Genomic DNA, 21,703 nt, shown 5'->3' with positions numbered 1-21,703 from the left:
CTAAGACTATGAACTGAAAACAAGTTGCTGCTTTGCAATAGTAGAGAGAATTCCCCACTTGTTTACACATAAAATTGTTACACATAAAATCAGTAGATGAGTTAAAAAAAATTCTTCACCTAATCCCTCCAACCAACTTTTCCTCATTTTTTTAGCTTTTAGCATCATTGCTAGTGCTTAAACTCTTAAGGAATAAGAAAGGATACTTTAGATTGAGTTGCATTTGCATTTCTCCAATTGTCATTTATTTTGAATAGATTTTCAGTTGGCTGCCTGTTGTATTCTTTTAAAAATGTTCATCTCCTTTGACTTCTTGTGGCATGGCTCTTAATCTTGTATATTTTTGTCAAAGACTATGTAGATTGTAATTTCCAGTTTTTATCAAATATTTAATATAAAGTTTTTTTTCTAATCTGTATTTTATTGTAAAAGCTTTTGATTTTATATTATTAAGACTCTGTGGTATTTCTTCTTACCATTTTCTTCCCTAGCTCTAGCTGAGTTCTCCCCTATCCATAATTATTTATTTTTAATTAACTTTTTAGATTTTTTCCCAGTTACACATAAAAAACAAGATTTAACATTCTTTTAAAAAATATTTTGAGCCTAAATTCTCTCTCTCCTTCCCTTTCCCCCTCTCTGACAAAATAAGTAATCTGATATCAGTTTTTCAGGTACAAACATGTAAAAGATTTTTCCATATTATCCCTTTTGTAGAGAAAACTTTAACATAAAAGAGAAACAAATCAAGTGAAATATAGTATATATACTTTGGTCTGGATTCAGAAATCCATCAGTTTTTTTCCTCTGGAGGCAGATAGCATTTTTTATCATGAGTGCTTTAGGTTTGTCTTGGATCATTGTATTGCTGAGAATAGTTGTTGTTCCTGGTCGTTCATTGTACAGTATTGCAGTCATTGTGTACAGTGTTCTCCTGATTCTGCTCATTTCACTATGTATCAGTTTGTGTAAGTCCAGGTTTTTCTGAAATCCTCTTGCTCTTCATTTCTTAAAGCACAATAGTATTCCATCAAAGTCATATGCCACAACTTAGCCATTTTCCAATTGATGAATATCCCTTTAACTTTACAATTCTTTGCCACCACAAAAAACGCTGCTGTTAATGTTTTTGTACATATAGGTCCTTTTGAAGTAATAACGATATTGCTGGGTCAATGGTTGTATAGTCCTGTAAACATAGTTGTAAATTGCTCTCCAGAATGATCAGATAAGTTCAGAACTCCCTCAACAGTGTATTAATATTTCAGTTTTCCCATGTCTACTCCAATTTTTGTCATTTTCCTTTTATGTCATAATAGCCAGGATTGACAGGTGGTACCCAAGAGGAGTTTTAATTTGTATTTCTCTAATCAATAGTGATTTAGAGCATTTTTTCACAAAACTATAGATAATTTTGATTACTTTTTATGAAAACTGCCTATTCCTATCCTTTGACAATTATCAATTGGGGAATGATTTGTATTCTTAGACATTTGACTCATTTCTCTGTATCTGGGGAATGAGGCCTTTATTAGAAAACTTCTTAAACAGTTTTTCACCATTATAACTACTTTGTATTACCTTTCATCCTATTTTCCCACCCTATTTATCCTATTCTCTTTCTCTTTTTACTCTGTTCATCCTCAGAAGGATTTTGCTTCTGGCCACTACTTGCCCCAATTTGCTCCACCCTTTTCTCCCCTTAACCTTCTACTTTCCTGTAGGGTAAGACAGATTTCTATACCCAATTGAATGTGTATATTCTTCTCTATTTGAGCCAATTCTAATAGAGTACATTTCAAACACTCTCCTTCCCATTTCCCCCTCCAATATAAAGGTTCTTTTGTGCCTCTTTTACACAATATAATTCTTTCTGCTTCTCCCTCCCCCTTCTCTCAATGCATTCCTCTTTTTTACCCTTGAATTTTGTTTATTAAAAATTTTCCCATAGTTACATGATTAATGTTGTTTCCCTCCCTTCTCCCAGAGTTGACAAGCAAAACTTATTTCCATATTATTCATTTTTGTACTATAATAATTTTAAAAACCAACACCCCAAATCATATACCCATATAAACAAGTGATATGTTTTCTTCTGGATTTCTACTCCCATATGTAGATTACTTCCTTTTTCATAAGTTCCCTCAGAATTGTCCTGGATCATTGCATTGTTATTAGTAGCAAAGTCAATTACATTTGATCATCCCACAGTATTTCAGTTATTGTGTATAATGTTCTCCTGGTTTTGCTCATTTCACTCTGCATCAGTTCATGTGGTTCTTTCCAGGTTAGAAATCAATTCATTCATCATTCCATATTGCACAATTGTATTCCATCACCATCATATACAACAATTTATTCAGTCATTCCCCAATCAATGGACACTCCTTCATTTTTTTAGCACCTCAAAATCACAGCTATAAATATTTTTGTATAAACAGATCCTTTCCCATTTTTTATCTCTTTGGGATACAAACCTAGTAGTGGTATTGTTGGATCAAAGCCCTTTGGGCAGTGAATTTTATTTTTTTAGATATCTTCCCATCATAGTTGCCCTTTGTCCATGTTTACTCCTTCTAACTGCCCTAATAATGATAAAGTTCTTAGGAGTTATAAGTATTATCCCATATAGGGATGAAAACTGTTGAAACCTTATTGAATCCCTTATGATTTCTCCTTCCTATTTACCTTTTTTTTTTTTGCTGCTCTTCAGTCTTGTATTTGAGAGTCAGATTTTCTATTCCACTCAGTAATACTTAAAAATCTTCTATTACACTGAATTCCCATTTTTCCCCAGAAGAATTATGCTCAATTTTGCTAGTTTTTTTGGTTATGTTCTTAGCTCATTTGCCCTCTGGAATATCATATTCTAAGCCCTCTAGTCCTTTAATATAGAAGATGCTATATTTTATGTTATTCTGACTGTGGCTCCATGATATTTGAATTATTTCTTTTGGGCTACTTGAACTTTTTTTCTCTTTGATCTGAGATTTCTAGAATTTGGCTATAATATTCCTGGGAGTTTTCATTTTGCAATCTCTTTCAGAAGGTTATTGGTGGATTTCTTTCCATTTCTATTTTACCCTCTTGATCAAGAGATTAGAGCAGTTTTCCTTGGTAATGTCTTGAAAGATAATGTCTATTTTTTTAATCATGGTTTTCAGGGAGTCCAATAATTCTTAAATTTTCTCTCCTGGAGCTCTTTTCTGGGTCACTTGTTTTTCCAATGAGAAAAGTTTTTCTTTCCATTATTTTGACTGTTTCTTGATGTCCCATGAAATCATTAGCTTCCACTTGCCATGGTCTACTTTTAAGAAATTATTTTTTCAGTGAAATTTTGTACCTCCTTTTCCATATGTCCAATTCTGTTTTTTTAAAGAATTTCTTCTATTTTGTAGATTTTTTTGCCTCTTTTATCACTTTTATCAATTGGTCTATTTTGTTTTTTTTAAGTATTATTTTCTTTAGTGGCACTTTGGTGCCTCCTTTACCAAGCTATTGATTCTTTTTTCATGATTTTACTATATCGCTCTCATTTTTGTTCCCAATTTTTCTTCTACCTCTTATCTAATTAAAATTCTTTTTGAGTTCCTCCAGGAATTTTTAGGGGGCTGGAGAGCAATTCCTTATTCTTTTTATGGAGGTTTCTGATACAGCAGTGTTGAATTTGTTGTCTTCTTCTGAATTTGTATTTTGGTCTTCCCTATCACCAGAATAACTTTCTATATTGAGTTGTCTGATTCCCTTGTATTTATTTTATTTATTTATTTATTACACATTTAGATACATACATGTTCTATCCCCCTCCTAATCTCCCATGAATGCCTCTTCTTTGAGGAAAAGCACTATTTCATCTTTTTCTTTGTATTCTCGGAATCTAGCACAATTCCCAACATAGTATGGTTAATACATGTTATTAATTGATTTGATTCTTTAAGGTTTATTTATTTTGCAGTTTCAGATAATTGAGCCTTTTCATTGTTCATGATTATTCCTTTATTTTTCTTATTTTTTAAAAGGTACAGTGCCATATCAAATAATATTGGAAGCAGTGGGTATCCTTTCTTCTTTCCTAATCTTCCATTGTTTCTCCATTACAAATAATGTTAATACTTGTTTATACACACACACACACACACACACACACCACACAGATCCTATAAAGGAAAGATCTTTTTATGCCTATGTTTTTAAACAATGCTTTCAGGATCTCTGAGTGCTGTTTTTCAAAGACTTTTTTCTTTAATATTGTAGCCTTATTTTTAATTGTTTTCATTAATATGGTTTATTATGTTTATGGTTTCCCTAAAATTGAACTATCCTTACATTACTGGCATAAATCCAACTTAGTCCTAGTGAAATGTTTAAAAATTATTGTTAAGGGGCAACTAGGTGTCTCAGTGGATTGAGAGCAAGGTCCAGAGATGGGAGGTCCTGGGTTCAAATCAGATCTCAGATACTTCCTAGCTGTGGGACCTTGGACAAGTCACTTAACTCCCATTGCCTAGCCCTTACCACTCTTCTGCCTTAGAAACAATACCCAGTATTGATTCTATGACAGAAGGTAAGGTGTTTTTTTAATGTATTGTTACATACTTTTTAGTTAATATTTTATTTAATAATTTTCATAAATATTAATTACTGATCTTGACTAATTTTTTCCTTTCCTTTTCCTTTTTTTGGTCTGAATAATGGGATTATGTTTGTATCATAGTAAAAATTTGGACATGGTTTCTCTTATTATTTTTAAGAATATATTAAGTGGTAAAGAATAATTCTTCAACTGTTTGATGGAATAAAGCTATAAATCCATCTGAACCAAAGGGCTTTTTTTCTCCCTTTGAGAGGAGTCACGACTTGCTCTATTTCTCTTTCTGAGAAATCCTTTAGATTTTCTATTTCCTGTTCTATTAATCTAAGCATTTTAGATTTTTCTATGAATATTCATCCACTTCACTTAAGTTTCCAATTTCTTGGCCTACAATTGGAAAAAGTAGTTTCATATTCTTTAATTTCTTCTCCATGTGCAAATTCTTCTCTTTCTTTTTGATAGTTTGGAGTTTCCTTTCTAAAAATTTAATTAGCTAACAGTTTGTTGATTTGGGGGATCTTTTAAAAAAAACCCATTTTGTGTACTAGTTTCATAAATGTCCTTTTTAGCTTTATCTCTTCTTTGATTTTCAAAATTTCTTCCCTTTTAGTCACTTGGAGGTAATCAATTTGTTGTTTTTTTTTTTTAATGTTAAGTTGTGACGAGCACATTTATCCAAAGAATATAAATAAATGTTCAAAGAGTGAATTTTTCCTCTAAACACTACTTTAGGGAGCAGGTAGGTAGCTCAATGAATTGAGAGCCAAATCAAGACAGAAGGTTTGAGTCTAAAAAGACTACGTATGGTAGGGGCAACCAGATGGCTCAATGAGCCATGTGTAGAGATGGGAGATTCTGGGTTCAAATGTGGCCTCGGACACCTCTTAGCTAAATCATGTAAATCCCTTATTGCCTAGCCCTTATCACTCTTCTGCCTTGGAAATGATACTTTGTATCACTTTTAAGACAAAAGGTAAAGTTTGTTTTTTTTTTAAACAGACTTCTTTAGCTGCAGCCCACAATTTTGAGATGTTTTTTGATTTTATCATTCTTTTCTTTCATATTTATTGTTTCTATTATTTGATTCTTTAAAATTCACTAAGTATTATTTGTACATTCAGATAAATTTGACTCATCTTTGCTCATGATTTTTTTTACTCAGATACATACATGTTCTCATACATGGCTTGCACACATTATTTAGGATATTTAGGATAACATTATTTCATCTCCATATTAAGTTCCTGTCCTTTGCTCATAGTTACCTTTTAATTGCAGTTTTTATTGAGTTATGTTCTAAAAAATGATATATGCAATTTTCCCCCTTTCTACTTTTCTTTGTGAGTTTTTACCCTAATGCATCAGCACATTTTATAAAGGTACAATAAATTCAGAAAAATAGGCATACTCCTTTAAAGATGTGCTCAGTAATCACCAAAGTTCTGTTATGATAGCGCTAAAGCCATATTCCTACAGCATAAGTCTGACTGTCACAATAGCTCCCTATTTTTTCTAGGATCAAATGCAAGCCCCCCATCTTTCTGCCATTTAATTATAATATTTTTAATTTGACCCAGAAATTCTGGTGCTTAACAGACACATTTCTAAGTATTAAAATCTGGGTTCATCTTCTGAAATATCCTGTGGATTCTTTTTCATCTTAATTCACCCTTTTGGACAGTTTTGTGGTTTGTTCAAATATAGTCTGTGGTTTTGTTTTGGATTTGGTTTTCTGGGAAGTCAGTGATTCTTAAATTTTGACTTTAAACTCTCTTCTTTAGCTTGTTCTTCAAAAAAAAATTTTTTTTGGATATTTTATACTTCCAATTTTGCTAGCTTTTGATTTTTCTTCAAAAATTTTTTTCTATTACTGAATTTTGGACCCTGGCTTCTCCATTGTTTATTTCAATATATCCACAGTTTTCTATTATTTTTCCAATTTCCATTCTATATTAAGTGCTGGATTTTATTCATTATCTTTTTTCTTTAGTTCTTTTTTAGGCTTTCTAGCTACTTAAGGTTCTTATGGCTATACCATCCTCTTTCCCCATAGTTCTAGTTCTAGTTATCATAGAATTAGTCTCTTTTGGGTATTTATACTGCCATCCTCTTACATTCAATAGAATTTCTTCATGTATTTTATGAAAATGGTTTTTATTATTTGCTCATTTCTTCAGTCTCGTTTTTTGTGGGGGATTTATTTTCTTTCGATCTTCTTTTAACATTCTAAAACATTAATTTGGTGTTTCTGATTTTTTGATGTGATATAGAAAAAAATGGGCGCATGTGCAATTTTTCCCTAGCTATTTTCTAGAAGTCACAATATTCATTTTTCTTTTAATTTCTTTTCACTTTGGAAACTTTTCACTTTGGAACTCTCCTTTGAAAATGTGAGTGGGAGTGCAGAATCAAGATGATAGATTAGATACAACCCAGCTGAACTCATTCAACATTTCCCTCAAACAACTTTAAAGTAACACCTCAAATAACATTTTGGAGTAGCAAAGCCAACAAAAGGTCAGATTGAGATGTTTTTCTTGCCTAAGAAAATTTAGGATGCCAGCAAGAGAACTTTATGACAATGTAGTGGAAGCCTGCCTGTTGCCAACATATTTGACTATAGCAATAGCAGCTACAGTAGCAGCAGCTTCAGGAACTCTCAGTCCAGATATGGTAAAAGGATTGGACCACTGATCAGAAAAAGATTAGCAAGGGACCCTTTGCTTGTGCTTACTACAGATGGCACAGGTTGACAAACCCACACACAATTCTGGGTTGCAGTCCCAGGGTGGAGAGAAGTGCTATGAGTGAATTACAAGCAAAAAGGGGCCCTACTTGCAGTTCCAAGGCAAAGTGAGCTTTATCTCTTGTGAGTACAGGGAACCAAGGGCCCCTCCTTATGTAAGGGCCAGAATGCAGACCAGGAAAAAGTGACCAGACCTCTCCCAGTATCACATCACCTTGGAAGTTCCAAAAACTTGAAGATTCCCAAAATTCACTCTGAAAACAGCAGCACAAAAAACTGAAATTTAGGACAATGCCTGCCCACCCCACAGTGAGCAGAGCCCATCTTTATCATGGAGTTTATAGTCAAAGCAGTATAAATGAGCAAAGAACAACAAAAAGAATTTGACCATAAAAGGCTACTATGGTGGCAGGGAATACCAATACATAAACTCAGAAGAAGACAACAGTGTGAAAAGAGCTATGAACAAAACCTCAAACCAGAATGCCAATTGGACCCAAGCCCAACAAGAATTCCTAGAAGAGTTAAGAGTGTTACAGGAACAATCAAGAAAAGAAATAAAAGTAATGCAAAAAAAAATTATGGAAAGAGAATTAACAGGTTGGTAAGAGAAACACACACACACAAGAAAATAATACCTTAAAAAGCAGTAAGCAGTATTTGAACCTTACTCTCCTCAGAATTGGTTTAAAAGGTGAAGACTCAATTGTATGTAGAAATATAACTTATCCAGCAGGCAAATAGGAGGGGGGAAAAGATGAGAGAAATTTGGGACTAGATAATAAAATGGAGGGTAAATTAAGAGAAGCAGTGGTTAGAAGCAAATAGACTTTTGAGGAGAGGCAGGGTAAAACGAGAAAGAAGAAGAAATTGAAAAAAATGGAATAGAAGGAAACAGACAGTAAACATAACTGTGAATGTTAATGAGATGAGCTCATCAATAAAACAAGTAGATAGTAGAAAAAATTTGAAGCCAGAATTCAACAATACATCTTTCTGTTTCAAGGGTATCTACTGTAAACATACACAGAGTTAAAATAAAGGACTAGAACAGAATCTAATATAGTTCAGCTGAAATAAAAAAGGCTAGTATAGCAATCATGATCTCTGACAAAGAAAAAGCAAAAATAAACCTAATTAAAAGGGATATATATATACACATATATGTAATCAGGGAAATTACATTTTACTAAAAAAGTGCCATAAACAATGAAGTAATATCAAAAAATTTTATATCAAGTTTCTCTGATAAAGACCTCATCTTCCAAATATATCCTGAGTATAGAACTAAGTCAAATTTGTAAAAATAAGAGACATTTTCCAATTAATAAATGATTATAGGACTTATATAAACAAATAATTTTTAGAAGAAACCAAAGTTATCTATAGTCATATGAAAAATGCTTTTAGATCACTATTAATTAGAGAAAGACAAATTAAACTAGTTTGAATCTATCAGAAATGACAAATGCTGGAGGTGATTAGGGAAAAAATAGGTACCCTGATGAACTACTGGTGTAGTAGTAAACAGGTTCAACCATTCTGGAGAACAATTTGGAAGTAGGCCCAAAGAGCTATAAAACTATGCATACCCTTTGACCCAGCTATATACCACCACTAGGTCTGTATCCCAAAGAGATCAATGAAAAAGGAAAAGAACCCACTTGTACACAAATATTTGTAGCAGCTCTTTTTGTGGTGACCAAGAATTGGACATTGAAGGGAGATGCTCAACTGGGGATTGGCTGAACATGTTGTGACATATAAGTGTGATGGAGTACTACTGTACTGTGGGAAATGACAAGGGAGGGTGATTTTATTTTATTTTTAAATTTTATTTAGAATATTTTTCCATGGTTACATGATTCATGATTTTTCCCACCCCTCTTCCCTCCCCCGCTCCTGGAGCTGACAAGCAGTTCCACTGGGTTGTACATGTATCATTGTTCAAGACCTATTTCCATGTTTTTCATATTTGCTGTAGAGTGATCTTTTAACATCAAAACCCTAATCAAATCCCCATCGAACCATATGATCAAACATGTGTTTTTCTTCTGCATTTCTATTCCCACAGTTCTTTCTCTGGACCTGGATAGTGTTTTCTCTCACAAGTTCCTCTGGTTTGTCCTTGGTCATTGCATTGCTGCTAGTAGAAAAGTCTATTGCATTCAATTGTGCCACAGTGTTTCTGTGTACAACGTTCTCCTGGTTCTGCTCCTTTTGCTTTGCTTTTTTTTTTTCCTGGAAGTCTTTCTAGTTCATTATTCCTTTCACCACAATAGTATTCCATCACTATCAGACACCATGATTTGTTCAGCCAGTCCCTAGTTGTGGATACCCCCTCATTTTCCAATTTTTTGACACCACAAAGAGTGTGGCTATAAATATTTTTGTGCTAATATTTTTCCCAGTTGTCTCTTTGGGGGGTACAAACCCAGCAGTGGTATAGCTGTATCAAAGAGTAGCCATTCTTTAAAGCTTTTTGTGTGTAATTTCAAATTGCCCTCCAGAATGATTGAACCAATTCACAACTCCGCCAGCAGCGTATTAGTGTCCCAATTTTGTCACATCTCCAGGGAGGGTGATTTTAGAAAAACGTGGTAAGACCTAAATGAATTGATGCAAAGTGAACAGAGAAGAACTAGATTATTATGCACAGTAATACCAATGTTGTAATGATGATCAACTGTGAAAGACTTGGCTACCCTGATCAATCCAATTATCCAAGATAATTCCAAAGGACTCCCTATTGACAAAATGTTATCCACCTCCAGAGAGAGAGAACTGATGAGCCCTAAGTACAAATTAAAGTTTGTTTTCTCTCTTTATTTTTCTTGCTTTTCATGGAATATGGCTAATATGGAAATATATTTTGCATGATTTCACATGTATAATTGGTATAATGGTGCTTGCCTTCTCATTGGGTGGGGGAAAGGTGGGAGAGAAGAGACTTTGGAACTCAAAATGTAAAAAGAAAAGAATGTTAAAAATAAATAATAAAATGTTTTTTAAAGTCTCTGAATTCTTTGATCATATATTAGCAAAACTATGAGCAACTAAATTAATGAAATGGTTAATTGGCATAATGTTAACATATCTTTACCATAGGTTATATGGTAAATAATTTTAACTCAGAAATTTTGGTAGCATATGCCTACAAAAAGAAGTACTTTTAGTTGAGGTATCTTTCAGTGGCAAAGGCTCTGAAAAATTTACAATCACTAAGGAGATAGGAAAAGATTCGAGATAAAACTTCTTGAATAACCACTGCCCACACCTTTTAATTAAAAAAAAATACAGTGCCCTTCCCCTTTTCTCCTATTCTTGGACTGACACCTACAAAAACTGAATGCAAAATTTGAATGCAAATACTCTTGGGTGGCCCCTTCTTACTTACTCTTCTGGCTCTGGTCTGCCATCATATGGGTTTCCCTATCTACAAATGAATTTTATTTTGTCTGGATATAAATAGCTGACAGATATATACTACATATTAATATCAGTAATACTTCATGACAAAATGTTTGCTTTTCCCTTATTAATCAGGTCTTTCCCTTATTTTGATAAATAAGTGTGGAATAGGAAGTCTCAGTGTAAATTAGTATCCAAAACTATACATTTTGTCATATAAGATAAGTCAGATCAAAAAACTGAAGGAATTGAAATTTCTAATGAAGTAATATAAAAAAGGAAAAGTCACAATTTTTCAGAGATGACTCAGATTCCAATCAGACTTGTGGCTAATATTAATATAACTTTTAAGTATAAAACAACTGTTGAGTTAAGGATCTCAAATGATCAAAAAGTGACAATAGTGGTGGAAGGACTGTGGCAAGATACACACATTAATACATTTTTGGTAGAGCTATGAATTGGTCTAACTTATGAAAATAATATTGAAATTATATAAGAAAGGTGACTAAACTGGTCCATAGCCTTTGACACAGAGATCTTACTACTGGGTACATTTCCCAAGGATATTAAAGACAGAAAACAAGGCAATATATAGTCATAATAGTACATTTTGTGGTAGCAAACAATTGGAAGCAAAGTTAATGTCCGTTGATTCAAAAATGGCCAAATAAATTGTGCTATATAAATGTAATGATAATATTGTGGTCTAAAAAATAACTGAGATGAAGAATTCAGAGGGAAAAAAAGAGAAGGTCTGTATAAACTGATAAAGAATGAAATAAACAGAACCTAAAGTATGTGATTCAGAATGACTACAACAATATGCACAGAAATATCATTATAAGGAAACCAGAGTCTGAGAACCTGGAAAGTCAGTGATGGTCCTGGAGAATAGATAATAACGTATCTTTCTTCTCTTGGCAGAGAGGGATAGGAAAACACTAAGGGAAAATATTGCATACAGTTTGAGATGCTGATACTTACTCTTTCAGGTGTTTTGGCTAACTTTTTCTTTGTGTCAAAGTGGGTACAATTTGAGGAAAAAGATGAGGGGCAGAGATTTAAGAAAAAAAAAGAGATGGCCTTACAACATCTAGGTATTGGGTCTGCTCTCTCCAATTTTTTTTTTACTTTTTTGAAGGTATTAACATTTTCAGAGCAGCTAATGTAGTGTATGGAGAACTAGGCCTAAAGTCAAGAGACCTGTGTTCAAAGCTGGTCAGAAACTGTGGAACTCTGGGCAACAAATCACTTAACTCTGTTTGCCTCAACTTCTGAAATCAGGAATATTCATCTTCCTGAATTCAAATCTGGCCTTAGACATTTACTAGTTGTGTGAACCTGGGCAAGTCACTTAACTCTATTGCCTCAGTTTCCTTATCTGTCAAATGAGCTGAAGAAAGAAATGGTAAACCACTCACTCCAGGATCTTCGCCAAAAGAAAAAACAAAAAACCAAATGGGGTCACAGGGTCAGACTAACTGAAACTATTTAACAATAACAATAACAATAACAACAACAACAAAATGAGGCTTATAATAGCACCTGCAATTCAGAGTTATTGTGAGGATCTAATGGGATATTATTTGTTTAAAAAAAAAACTTAGCACAGTTGCTTGTCATGTAATAGGTGCTATATAAATGTTTGTTCCCTCTCACCTTCCTTCTCAACCTACTGTATATACAGTTATCCTTTGTACATCATGACTTTCCCCATCACATTTGCCATATGTCATGGGTCAGCATAAGAAATTAAATGGGAATTTTTGGAGAGTTTTGCAGAAGCCATAGACAACACAAAAAAGGCTTAGAAACTCAGAAATGCATACTTAATACAAATTTTACAATAAATTAGTGAAAATACTCCTTTCTTTTTAAAGAAAATTTTTAAAAAATCAGACTTCTCTAGAACGAAAGAAGAACCAAAAAATTTTAAGCTTTTCATTTGTGGGAATACCCATCCCTAGCCCTGACAATGTGAAAGGATTACCTGTATATGTAGTGTGTGCGAATGTGTATCTATATATTTATTTTTTCCCTTAGGGTAATGATTTTATCCCTTCTACAATCTGGTAATATGCCTGTACCAAACTTACTTCTCTGACTTCAAGGAATGACACTTCTTCTACTAGAATTTGTTAATTAAGCCAGTTTATTATCCTCTTAACCATGTCTTTAATGATTTTATGGGTCTCTGTTTTCATTTTTCAGGGAAAAGTCTTCATCTTAGATTTTCACAACTTTCTCCACTTATCCCTTTAATTTCCTTTCTGTCAACTTTATCTAGTTCTGTTTTATTTCTTCAGAGACAGTAGCCAAAAGCTCACACTTTGTTCCATACCTACCATAGTTTTGTTTATTTATATATGAAAGGTATATAATTTTAGATAAAATCAGAAATATCTCTGATTCGCTAGGCTTGGGTTATCACGCTTCCCCCTCCTCCCCCCAAACATGGGGCTTGACTTGTACTCTGGTACCTAACTGAGATACATTTATCTCAATGAGACAACACAAAAATTCCTAATTGCTCCCTCTTAACTGATGGATTTTGTTGAAAACAACTGACAGTTGTTGGGGAGAGACTTGTATCAAAACATTAACCTTCCTCATCCTCCCATCTGTGAGAAGACTTGTAGAAATGGCTCCTCTGTTCTCTTTTGTGTCTCTTTTCCAGTTCTTTCTTTTCTTTGGACAACTAGCAAGGAAGAGGTGAGATTTCTTTTCTCCTTTTCCCTCAGTAGCAAATGTGTTCTGCAGTAGGAACACATATGCCTGCCTTGGCAGGTCTCAACGTCTCTGGCTGCCTTTTTCTGCCTTTCTCTTTTCCTCTGTGAGCATAGGTGAGAGACTAGTGAGCCTGAGAAATGTATATTCCCAGCCTTGGTCACTACCTGATGAGTTTGAGAGTTCCTAAATTTCTGAGTTGGGTGCTGGCTGCCCAGCAGAAGATAATTTCCTTAACAGTATGCTTCTCAGAGAAGAGCGTTACTGCTCACAGGAGAGCATTAACATGAAATATAGAACATATCTCAAAAAAAAAAAAACTATTACATCATCGTGTTTCTCTCCTCCCCCAAAGTCCCTTTGTGGAACAATTTGATATTTACTTTGCATTCATCTCAGATATGTGCAAACTAAGTAACTCATGTGGTCCAGATTTCCCAGCTAGTCAAGATTATGACTTTCTTTAGTCCTTCAACTATAGGTACTTCTTGGAAATTGCGCTTCATAAGAAAGCAAGAGAATACAGCCGGGGACCCAAGTCCTGTGTCAGACCTACCAAAAGTAAATCTACATGGTCCTCCTGAGATTCTTCCATTGCTACTTGGGGTGAAGGGATAGAGAGAAGAGAAATCCCTTCTCTTTCCTTGCTGAAAGTCCAAGAAGAGAGAAATTACTAAAACAAAGTTCCAGAAGATAAGGGAAGCTCTGTTTCTATAAGTCTTACAGACTATAGAGGGAGGAGGTTCCTTTACAAGAGTCTGGCACCCCACCCCACTCCGCAATGGCTTGTCATTTTCAGTGAAACTCACCAGTCCCTAAGGACCATTTAAGAGTTTTTATCATCCCAGCAAAGGGCCAAACCACATATCCAGCTCCATGAGGGGTGCCCTAGTTCAATAAATCAAGGGTTTCCCCTTCACCTTTGCTTACTCTTTCCACCAAAGTAGATTCCTATTCCATAATCCTTGAAGAGAGGTTTGATAAGATTCATCATCTCTGCACCCCACACCCCCAAACATCACCTGGTGACCAGGATTCTGACTGATTTCTCAGGCATCAAGCATGCAGTCTGTTACAGAATCCATATTCAAAGCCTTTCCAGAATAGTAGGGCCATTTTTTTCCCATGGTTACATGATTCTTGTTGTCTCCCTCTCCTCTTTTTCCCCCCTCCTGGAGTTGACAAGCAATTTCACTAGGTTATCCATATATTATCACTCAAATCCTATTTCCATAATTATTCGTTTTTGTAATAGAGTAATCTTTTAAAACCAAAACCAGTAGGATCATTTCTGGGAGCCTAAGGTTACCTTGCATACCATGGTGAGATACTAGAGTACTTCAGTGAAGGATGAATTTATATAAGGAGAGGATAATAATTTTATCTTCACTATCCTTTCTGGGTTTACAATAACATATAATATCAGTGTCTTGACAGAGTATTGCTGAGGAACTCCATGGTTCCACGTTTCAACTTGTAACAAACCATCATCTTATGGTTATTTTCCCTCAATATATTATCTTACATTTGTTTGCAGTGAAACATTTGCCACTTTTCTGTTCCCATAGAGAGATATACAAAAGCTTCCAACAGCAATCCCAACTAGCATTACCCTTTGTTCATCCATCCCTGCCTGTGGCTACTACCAATTGCATGGTTCAGTGAGATCTTCACATCAGTCCACAGGGATTGGCCTTGGCCTTGAAAGCCCATGATCAAACTTAAATGATACTTGCAGGAACTTTTAACTTGGGATCTGTGAACTTTTTTTTTAATATGTATTTTGATAACTTCCAATAAAACTGATTTCCTTGTTAATCCTATGTATTTTATTTTACATATTTTTTAAATGGCCATCTAAGAAGAAGTCTATAAGCTTCATCAAATTGCCAAAGGGATCCATGACATAAAAAAGTTAAGAATCCCTCATCTATAGGAAATAAAAATCATCAGAACTTTTAAAAAAATCTAAATGCATTAAGCTCTAATTGGTTCTTTTTCCACATGCATATTTATTCCCTCAAAGATAATTCAGACAAAATTTGCCCTTTTAGAATCTATGTAGTTTTCCCCCAAAAGAGATAGTTATTTAATTATTCTGTGATTTGATTTTTTTGTAGATTCTACTCCTTAAATATTCTTATTATATTGATATCCATTACCAGTATGGATTCTGTAACAGTAAATTGACATTCTAATTTCAGATCCCATGAGTTTTGTTTCTTTGGAGGTATAGTTTCCATTTCTTTGCTTTCCTCAATCCTGTTTCCTTCTCTGTAGAGCCACACTCCCTATGTGATTTCTATAAGGAGTAGCCAATCTTATACTCTCACCACATAGCATAAGGTCCAGTTTTCCTGTTTTATTTTCAAATAATGGGGAGCAAAGAGATCTCACAATATGTTCCTCATCTGCATACCAAGCAGACATCACAACAGTTGAGCCTTGGATCCATCTTTCTAGAACCATATCTATTTGAGAATCTTTGATCATTTTCCATGTAACTCCAAGAGCTTAAGGTAACAACACTAAGAACATCAGAATCTAGGCCTTTGATGGGAAAGAGTAGAAACTGACTGACATGAGATAAAGGGGAGCAGGAAATCTGTTCTCTGTTTTTTATCATTCAGACCCCATGAACTAGTCTTTGTGGAAACTGGCAATTGGGGGAGTGTAGCTGCCTGGTCACATGGGGCTTGTTTTCCATTTAGTCTTCTGGAGGAGGATTCTGAGGAAGAAGGAGACTTGTGCCGCATCTGTCAAATAGCTGGGGGTTCCCCAACAAACCCGCTATTGGAGCCCTGTGGTTGCGTGGGAAGCCTGCAGTTTGTTCACCAGGAATGTCTGAAAAAGTGGCTGAAAGTGAAGATTACATCAGGTAAGTGGGAGAAGAAGAGTAGGCAATGCCCAGCAACAACGTATGATGAATACAGAAAGAGCATGTCCCGATAAACAGTTCCATTAAGAGCTTACTGTGACTCACCATGCAGGCATTCAGGGAAATAATGGTAGTGTCTTGTTTTTCTTTATTGAGAATACTGACAAAAATACATAGTCAGGAGAACATTCCAAATTCATACATATTTAACTAATAATTGAAAAAAGTAGGATTTCTTAAAAATCTTGGAATCAAGTCATACTGCTAGAGTCTTTACTGATTAGTGTTAGATAGACAGAAACTCCATAATATCCAAAAATGGAATGAACTGCCATAAGTAGAGGCAGGATTCCCAGTCCCTACAGGCTCCTTCATTATGTGCTGAGCATGGCAAAGGATTGCATGGAAGAAGGGAAAGACTGCCCTCTCTGAAAGTCCCTTCCATTTCTAAGCTTCTTTTATAACTTTTAAATTTTATTTTATTTTAACTATTAGCAAATGGATTGGACTCCTAGCCTGGAGTCAAGAAGACTTCTCTTCCTGAATTCAAATCTATCCTCAAATACTTAACTTTGTAACCCCGTGCAAGTAACTTAACCCTAATTGTCTCAGCTTCCTCATCTGTAAAATGATAGAAGGAACTGGCAAACCACTCTAGTATCTTTACCAATAAAAACCCAAATGGAGGTTGCAAAATCTGACATGACTGAAAAACAACTAAACAGGGCCTCCAAATTTCATGTAAGTGATAAATCAATACGAGAAAGATAACTCACACAAATGGAATTCTTGGTTTTTACATTCAAATTTATAATTTTAGAGATATATACATTCATTTTTAGATATACAATATAACTATATGGAAACACACATAGGTTACATTAGTAGAATGTCACAGAAGGTTATGGATGATAATGGGATGGGGCAGCTAGGATGGGTCAAAACAAGAGTCTAGATACAGATTGGACAAATATGATTGTTCTAGCTAGGTAAGGGGGATAAGTACCAAAGATCAACTAGGGCCAGGAAAGCAAGCAAGAATCATAATTCTAGGAGCCCAAGGCTCAAAGTATGAAAGGGAAACAAAACAGTTGATTAAAAAGTCATCAAAGCATCCAGACCAAAGCACTGATCCTAATGTAAAAGGCTTGGATATGTGCTGGAATATAGGTTCATATTCCTGCTAGATATGGACAGAGTTCCTAAGCCCATGAGGTAGGCTGACAAAATAATCTTTTTTCCTTATTGAAGAAGGACTGAGAAGCTAGGTATTACCTCAGGAAGTAGTGATGAGATGATAAAAATCCCTCTTCTCTGATGGTTCCTCATGAACTAGAAATACAGAAGAGTTCAGAGACTAAGAACAGATGATCCTTGAGTGGATAAAATTTTAAATAAAATTTGTAAATATAATTGTTCATTTATAATTATTAAAACCTAAATTTCAGCATATCTTTTAAAAAAAAACCCTTACTTTCTGTCTTGGAGTCAATACTGTGTATTGGCTCCAAGGCAGAAGAGTGGTAAGGGCTAGGCAATGGGGGTCAAGTGACTTGCCCAGGGTCACACAGCTGGGAAGTATCTCAGGCTAGATTTGAACCTAGGACCTCCCATCTCTAGGCCTGACTCTCAATCCACTGAGCTACCCAGCTGCCCCCTCAGCTTATCTTTTGAAGTAGATATTTATTGAATTTTTTTCTGGAGTGAAAAGAGATTCAATAAAATAAAAGTATCTTTGCTAAACAACATCCTCTAAGTGATTGAATTCTGAATGAGAAAAGCTCCACAATAAGAACTGAGCTCTGCTCCTTTGGATCTTGTACAAAAATCATCTTTAAAGTGAAGTTTTACTATAGCACTAAATTAATAATGTACATGTTCTCTTAAATATCAACCCCCCCCCCCAAATCAAATGCATGCATAAACATATCCACAGTCAGTGGTAAAAGGTAATTCTTTAATTTCAGGCGCTGATCTAGGGGCAGTGAAGACCTGTGAAATGTGTAAGCAGGGCCTGATAGTTGACCTGGATGATTTTAACGTGAATGACTACTACAGAAAGCACCAACAATCTCGGGTAAGATGGGCTCACTGGTCACCTCTGTAATTCTATTGTGACCCTATGGGCTTGTGATATTGTTATGTTAAATGATCTGTCACCCCACACTGAAACCATCTAAACTTCTAGGCAAACATTTGTTTTGCTGACTTCCCCAAATTTCAAGAAACTTAAAAGACCTGTCCATGATAAGAGTCTGAGAATTCTAATTCATTTTACATCTTTAGCTTCAGACACTTAACTCTCTTAACTCTGTTTGCCTGAGTTTCCTTATCTGTCAAATGAGCTGAAGAAGGAAATGACAAACCACTCTAGTATCTTTGCCCAGTAAACCCCAATTGAGGTCATGAAAAGTTGGACACAGCTGAAAAATAACTCACCAGTGATATGTGTCAGGCAATGAGCTAGTAGCAATAGAAACAAAAGAAGAGATCAGGTCCTGAAAATACATGGTTCTCATTTTGGAAATAAATTAACTCTGGGCAATAACTGAATTATCAGTTCTGAGGACCTGTAATGGCAATTTTGAAGGTTAACTCATCTTCATTATGTGAATGGCTTACTCCCAGCTTATGACCCACTAGGCTCTGAGGCATATAAATTCAATGAATGTAAACAATCATCACTGTCATCATTTAGCAATGATCTCCCTCACAAAATAATTATGAGTAACAAAAAATATAATTTCAATGTTAATTGGAATCCTAGGTTGCAAGGTAGGCATTTCAAATTTTATATTACTGATTTTGAAAGAAAACTGTGTTTGTTTTTGTTTTTACAAAGCAATAGTCAGTAAACCATGTGTAACTCTGGGAATTAAGCATATATATATATTTTTTTTTTAAAATCTCCAGGGCTATGTTATCACCAGCCTTCCAAATAGTTATGACTCAAGTTTGTATATTAGAGTTTACAATTTATCATTTGACCCTCACAACTCTACAAAGTAATTATTTAGGCCTTATTATCATACCTGTTTTCTAGATGGGGAGACTGAGCTTTGAAAATGTTAAATGACTTGCTGGATAATAAGGTCTATTTGCAGATGCCATGTTGATTGTATTAAACCCTGGACTACTCCATTGCCTCCTAAACAAAGTCTGTAATTACTCAAACAAAATTTAGCCAGATTCACTATAAAATTGCACCTTGGGACTTGTTATTAAGGCATTCCAGAAGGCAGATCAAGTACCAAAAAAGTTGAGTACCAAATGAATTTTTCCCATAAGAAAAATATAAATTGAATTAATCTGTTCCAGATACCCAGAAAACTCAGATTTTAAAAGGCATTATATGCAGTAATGAAGTTGCAATTTACCAAATAAACATTAGTAATACATAGACATAAAGAAAAACAATAATTAGAGTAAATAAAATAATTTTAACTTCATTTTATCTATATTGAGAGGAGTTCATGGCTTAAGGGGATGGTGGAGAGAACTGTTATTGTCTGGAAGAGGAGTCTCCTTCCATAATATCTGATGTCAACTATCCTTCTGGAGTTCTTTCTCTTTCTTTTTTCTGTCCCATATCACCACTGGACCCTGTTTGAGATTCATCAGGTATAAACTTCATAAGAAACTTATCAAATGATGCTTGTTTTTGTTTTTTCCACTAAAGTGGGAAATAGTCTGGTCATTTAACAAATTTATAATTCTGTTTATTAAATTCAATACAATTCTGCTGTTTTATCTAAGTGAGATTTGTCAACAAATTTTTGCACTTTCACCCATTTTGCATACATTTTCTTGATTAATGAAGTGGAGACATCCTCCTTTGCCTCCTCCTCACCTGAAGAGAACTCCCCTGCCACTAACTGTTGCCCCTCCCCTTCCTACAGCTCCTCAGTGATGAGCTCTTCTTTGTGCTCCTGAACTAATACATGATCTTTTGTTCTAGCAAGTGCATCAAGTTCCAAGCAAACATCAAATACTACAACAGTATTTTCCAAAATGTGTCAAATACCAAAATCGATGAGTTCCAAAACTGTTGAGTACCAAGGTTTGACTGTATTGGAAAAATCAACGGGATGTCTATTGTCCCAGCTATGGCATGCAATTGGACATGCAACCACTAGAGCTGGCCTCTCAGTATGTAATTCTGGCACAGACTGCAAATAGACGGTGGAACTGGGCCTGGAATTGAGCAAAGGAGAATAATTGCATTTGAGAGACTACACAGTGCTTTTAATCACCACAAGCCTCTCTCAAAACAAAACTTCTAACATTCATGTTCTCATGATGTTATACTGCTCTGAGTTGTGGAATAGCAGTATCTGAAGAATTAAAGTTATGGGTTACCCCAAAAGCAATGGAGAAGCCCAAGGAACCCAAGTGGGCTGCAGCATATTACTAATGAAGAACAGTGAGGAGTGACATAAGAAAGATGTCTGACCACAAAAGGATGTGAGCTAGTCAGGGATGGAGAGCAAGGGATAGCTGCGACAACCCCTGAGGTCACACTGCTCTTTATTTGGTGTCAAGAGGTGCAGAAGAAGGCTCCCATAACACTGTACTGAGCCCATGTGTCAGCTTTATGGAATGAGTGGTATGAAGCACGCATAGGAAGAGAATGATGTGGAGATCCCCCATTCCCAATGTGCTATATATTTGACACAGTCCATGTAGCCACTTACTGGATATTGGTCTTGGGGTGAATAAGCAGGCTAAAAAAGATAGCAAGAACTCATGAATCTATTACAATCTGCATTTGTACATCTGTCCTAGTGATGATGTTTCCTAGAGCTCATAGGGAAGGAGTCACAATTGGCAATTTACCAGTCCCTACGTGGAAGAAATCATAACTCTACATCTAATCCCATATCATGGGGTGAAAAGGGAATACACACCTATCAGCAGAAATAACAAAATCCCATTACTCCAACCCCTACCCAACAAAAGGCTTATTAAAACAAATATAACTGTTAGGTAGTAGCAAGGAAATGGAGATTATTCAATATTTTTAAATTTAAAATGAAGCCACTAGATGATGCACTGGATAGACTGTTGGGCCTGGAGACTGGACAACCTGAGTTCAAACTTTACATACTAGCTGTGTGTCCTTGGGCAAGTCACTGAACCTGTATGTCTCAGTTTCCTCAACTATAAAATTAAGATAATAATAATAATAATAGCACCTACCTGTCAAATTTTCTGTAAGGATCAAATGGGATAATACCTGTAAAGCACTTAGCCCATTTGCCTGATACATAATAGGCATTTTGTAAATGTTTGTTCTGCACCTTTCCCTGAACCAGAGATAGCTAACTAGCAGGCTTTGAAACAAGAC

The 21,703-nt window shown here is 35.1% G+C and overlaps 1 protein-coding gene across 9 annotated transcripts in view; it reads left to right on the top strand.

The window, feature by feature from the left end:
• Window positions 1-21,703, top strand: part of MARCHF10 (membrane associated ring-CH-type finger 10) — a 259,755-nt gene that overhangs the window by 171,864 nt on the left and 66,188 nt on the right. For all 9 annotated transcript variants that reach the window (XM_007482534.3, XM_007482531.3, XM_056817044.1 and 6 more), the window contains 2 exons: window positions 16,190-16,356; window positions 18,324-18,433. In XM_007482534.3, the coding sequence (XP_007482596.1) occupies window positions 16,190-16,356; window positions 18,324-18,433 (277 nt within the window). The remainder of the gene's footprint in view (window positions 1-16,189; window positions 16,357-18,323; window positions 18,434-21,703) is intronic.

Source organism: Monodelphis domestica, chromosome 2, assembly GCF_027887165.1.
Source record: "Monodelphis domestica isolate mMonDom1 chromosome 2, mMonDom1.pri, whole genome shotgun sequence".
Classification (NCBI taxonomy): Eukaryota; Metazoa; Chordata; class Mammalia; order Didelphimorphia; family Didelphidae; genus Monodelphis; species Monodelphis domestica.
The sequence above is the reverse complement of the archived record's forward strand: the minus strand, read 5'-3'. Positions and strand labels throughout refer to the sequence as shown.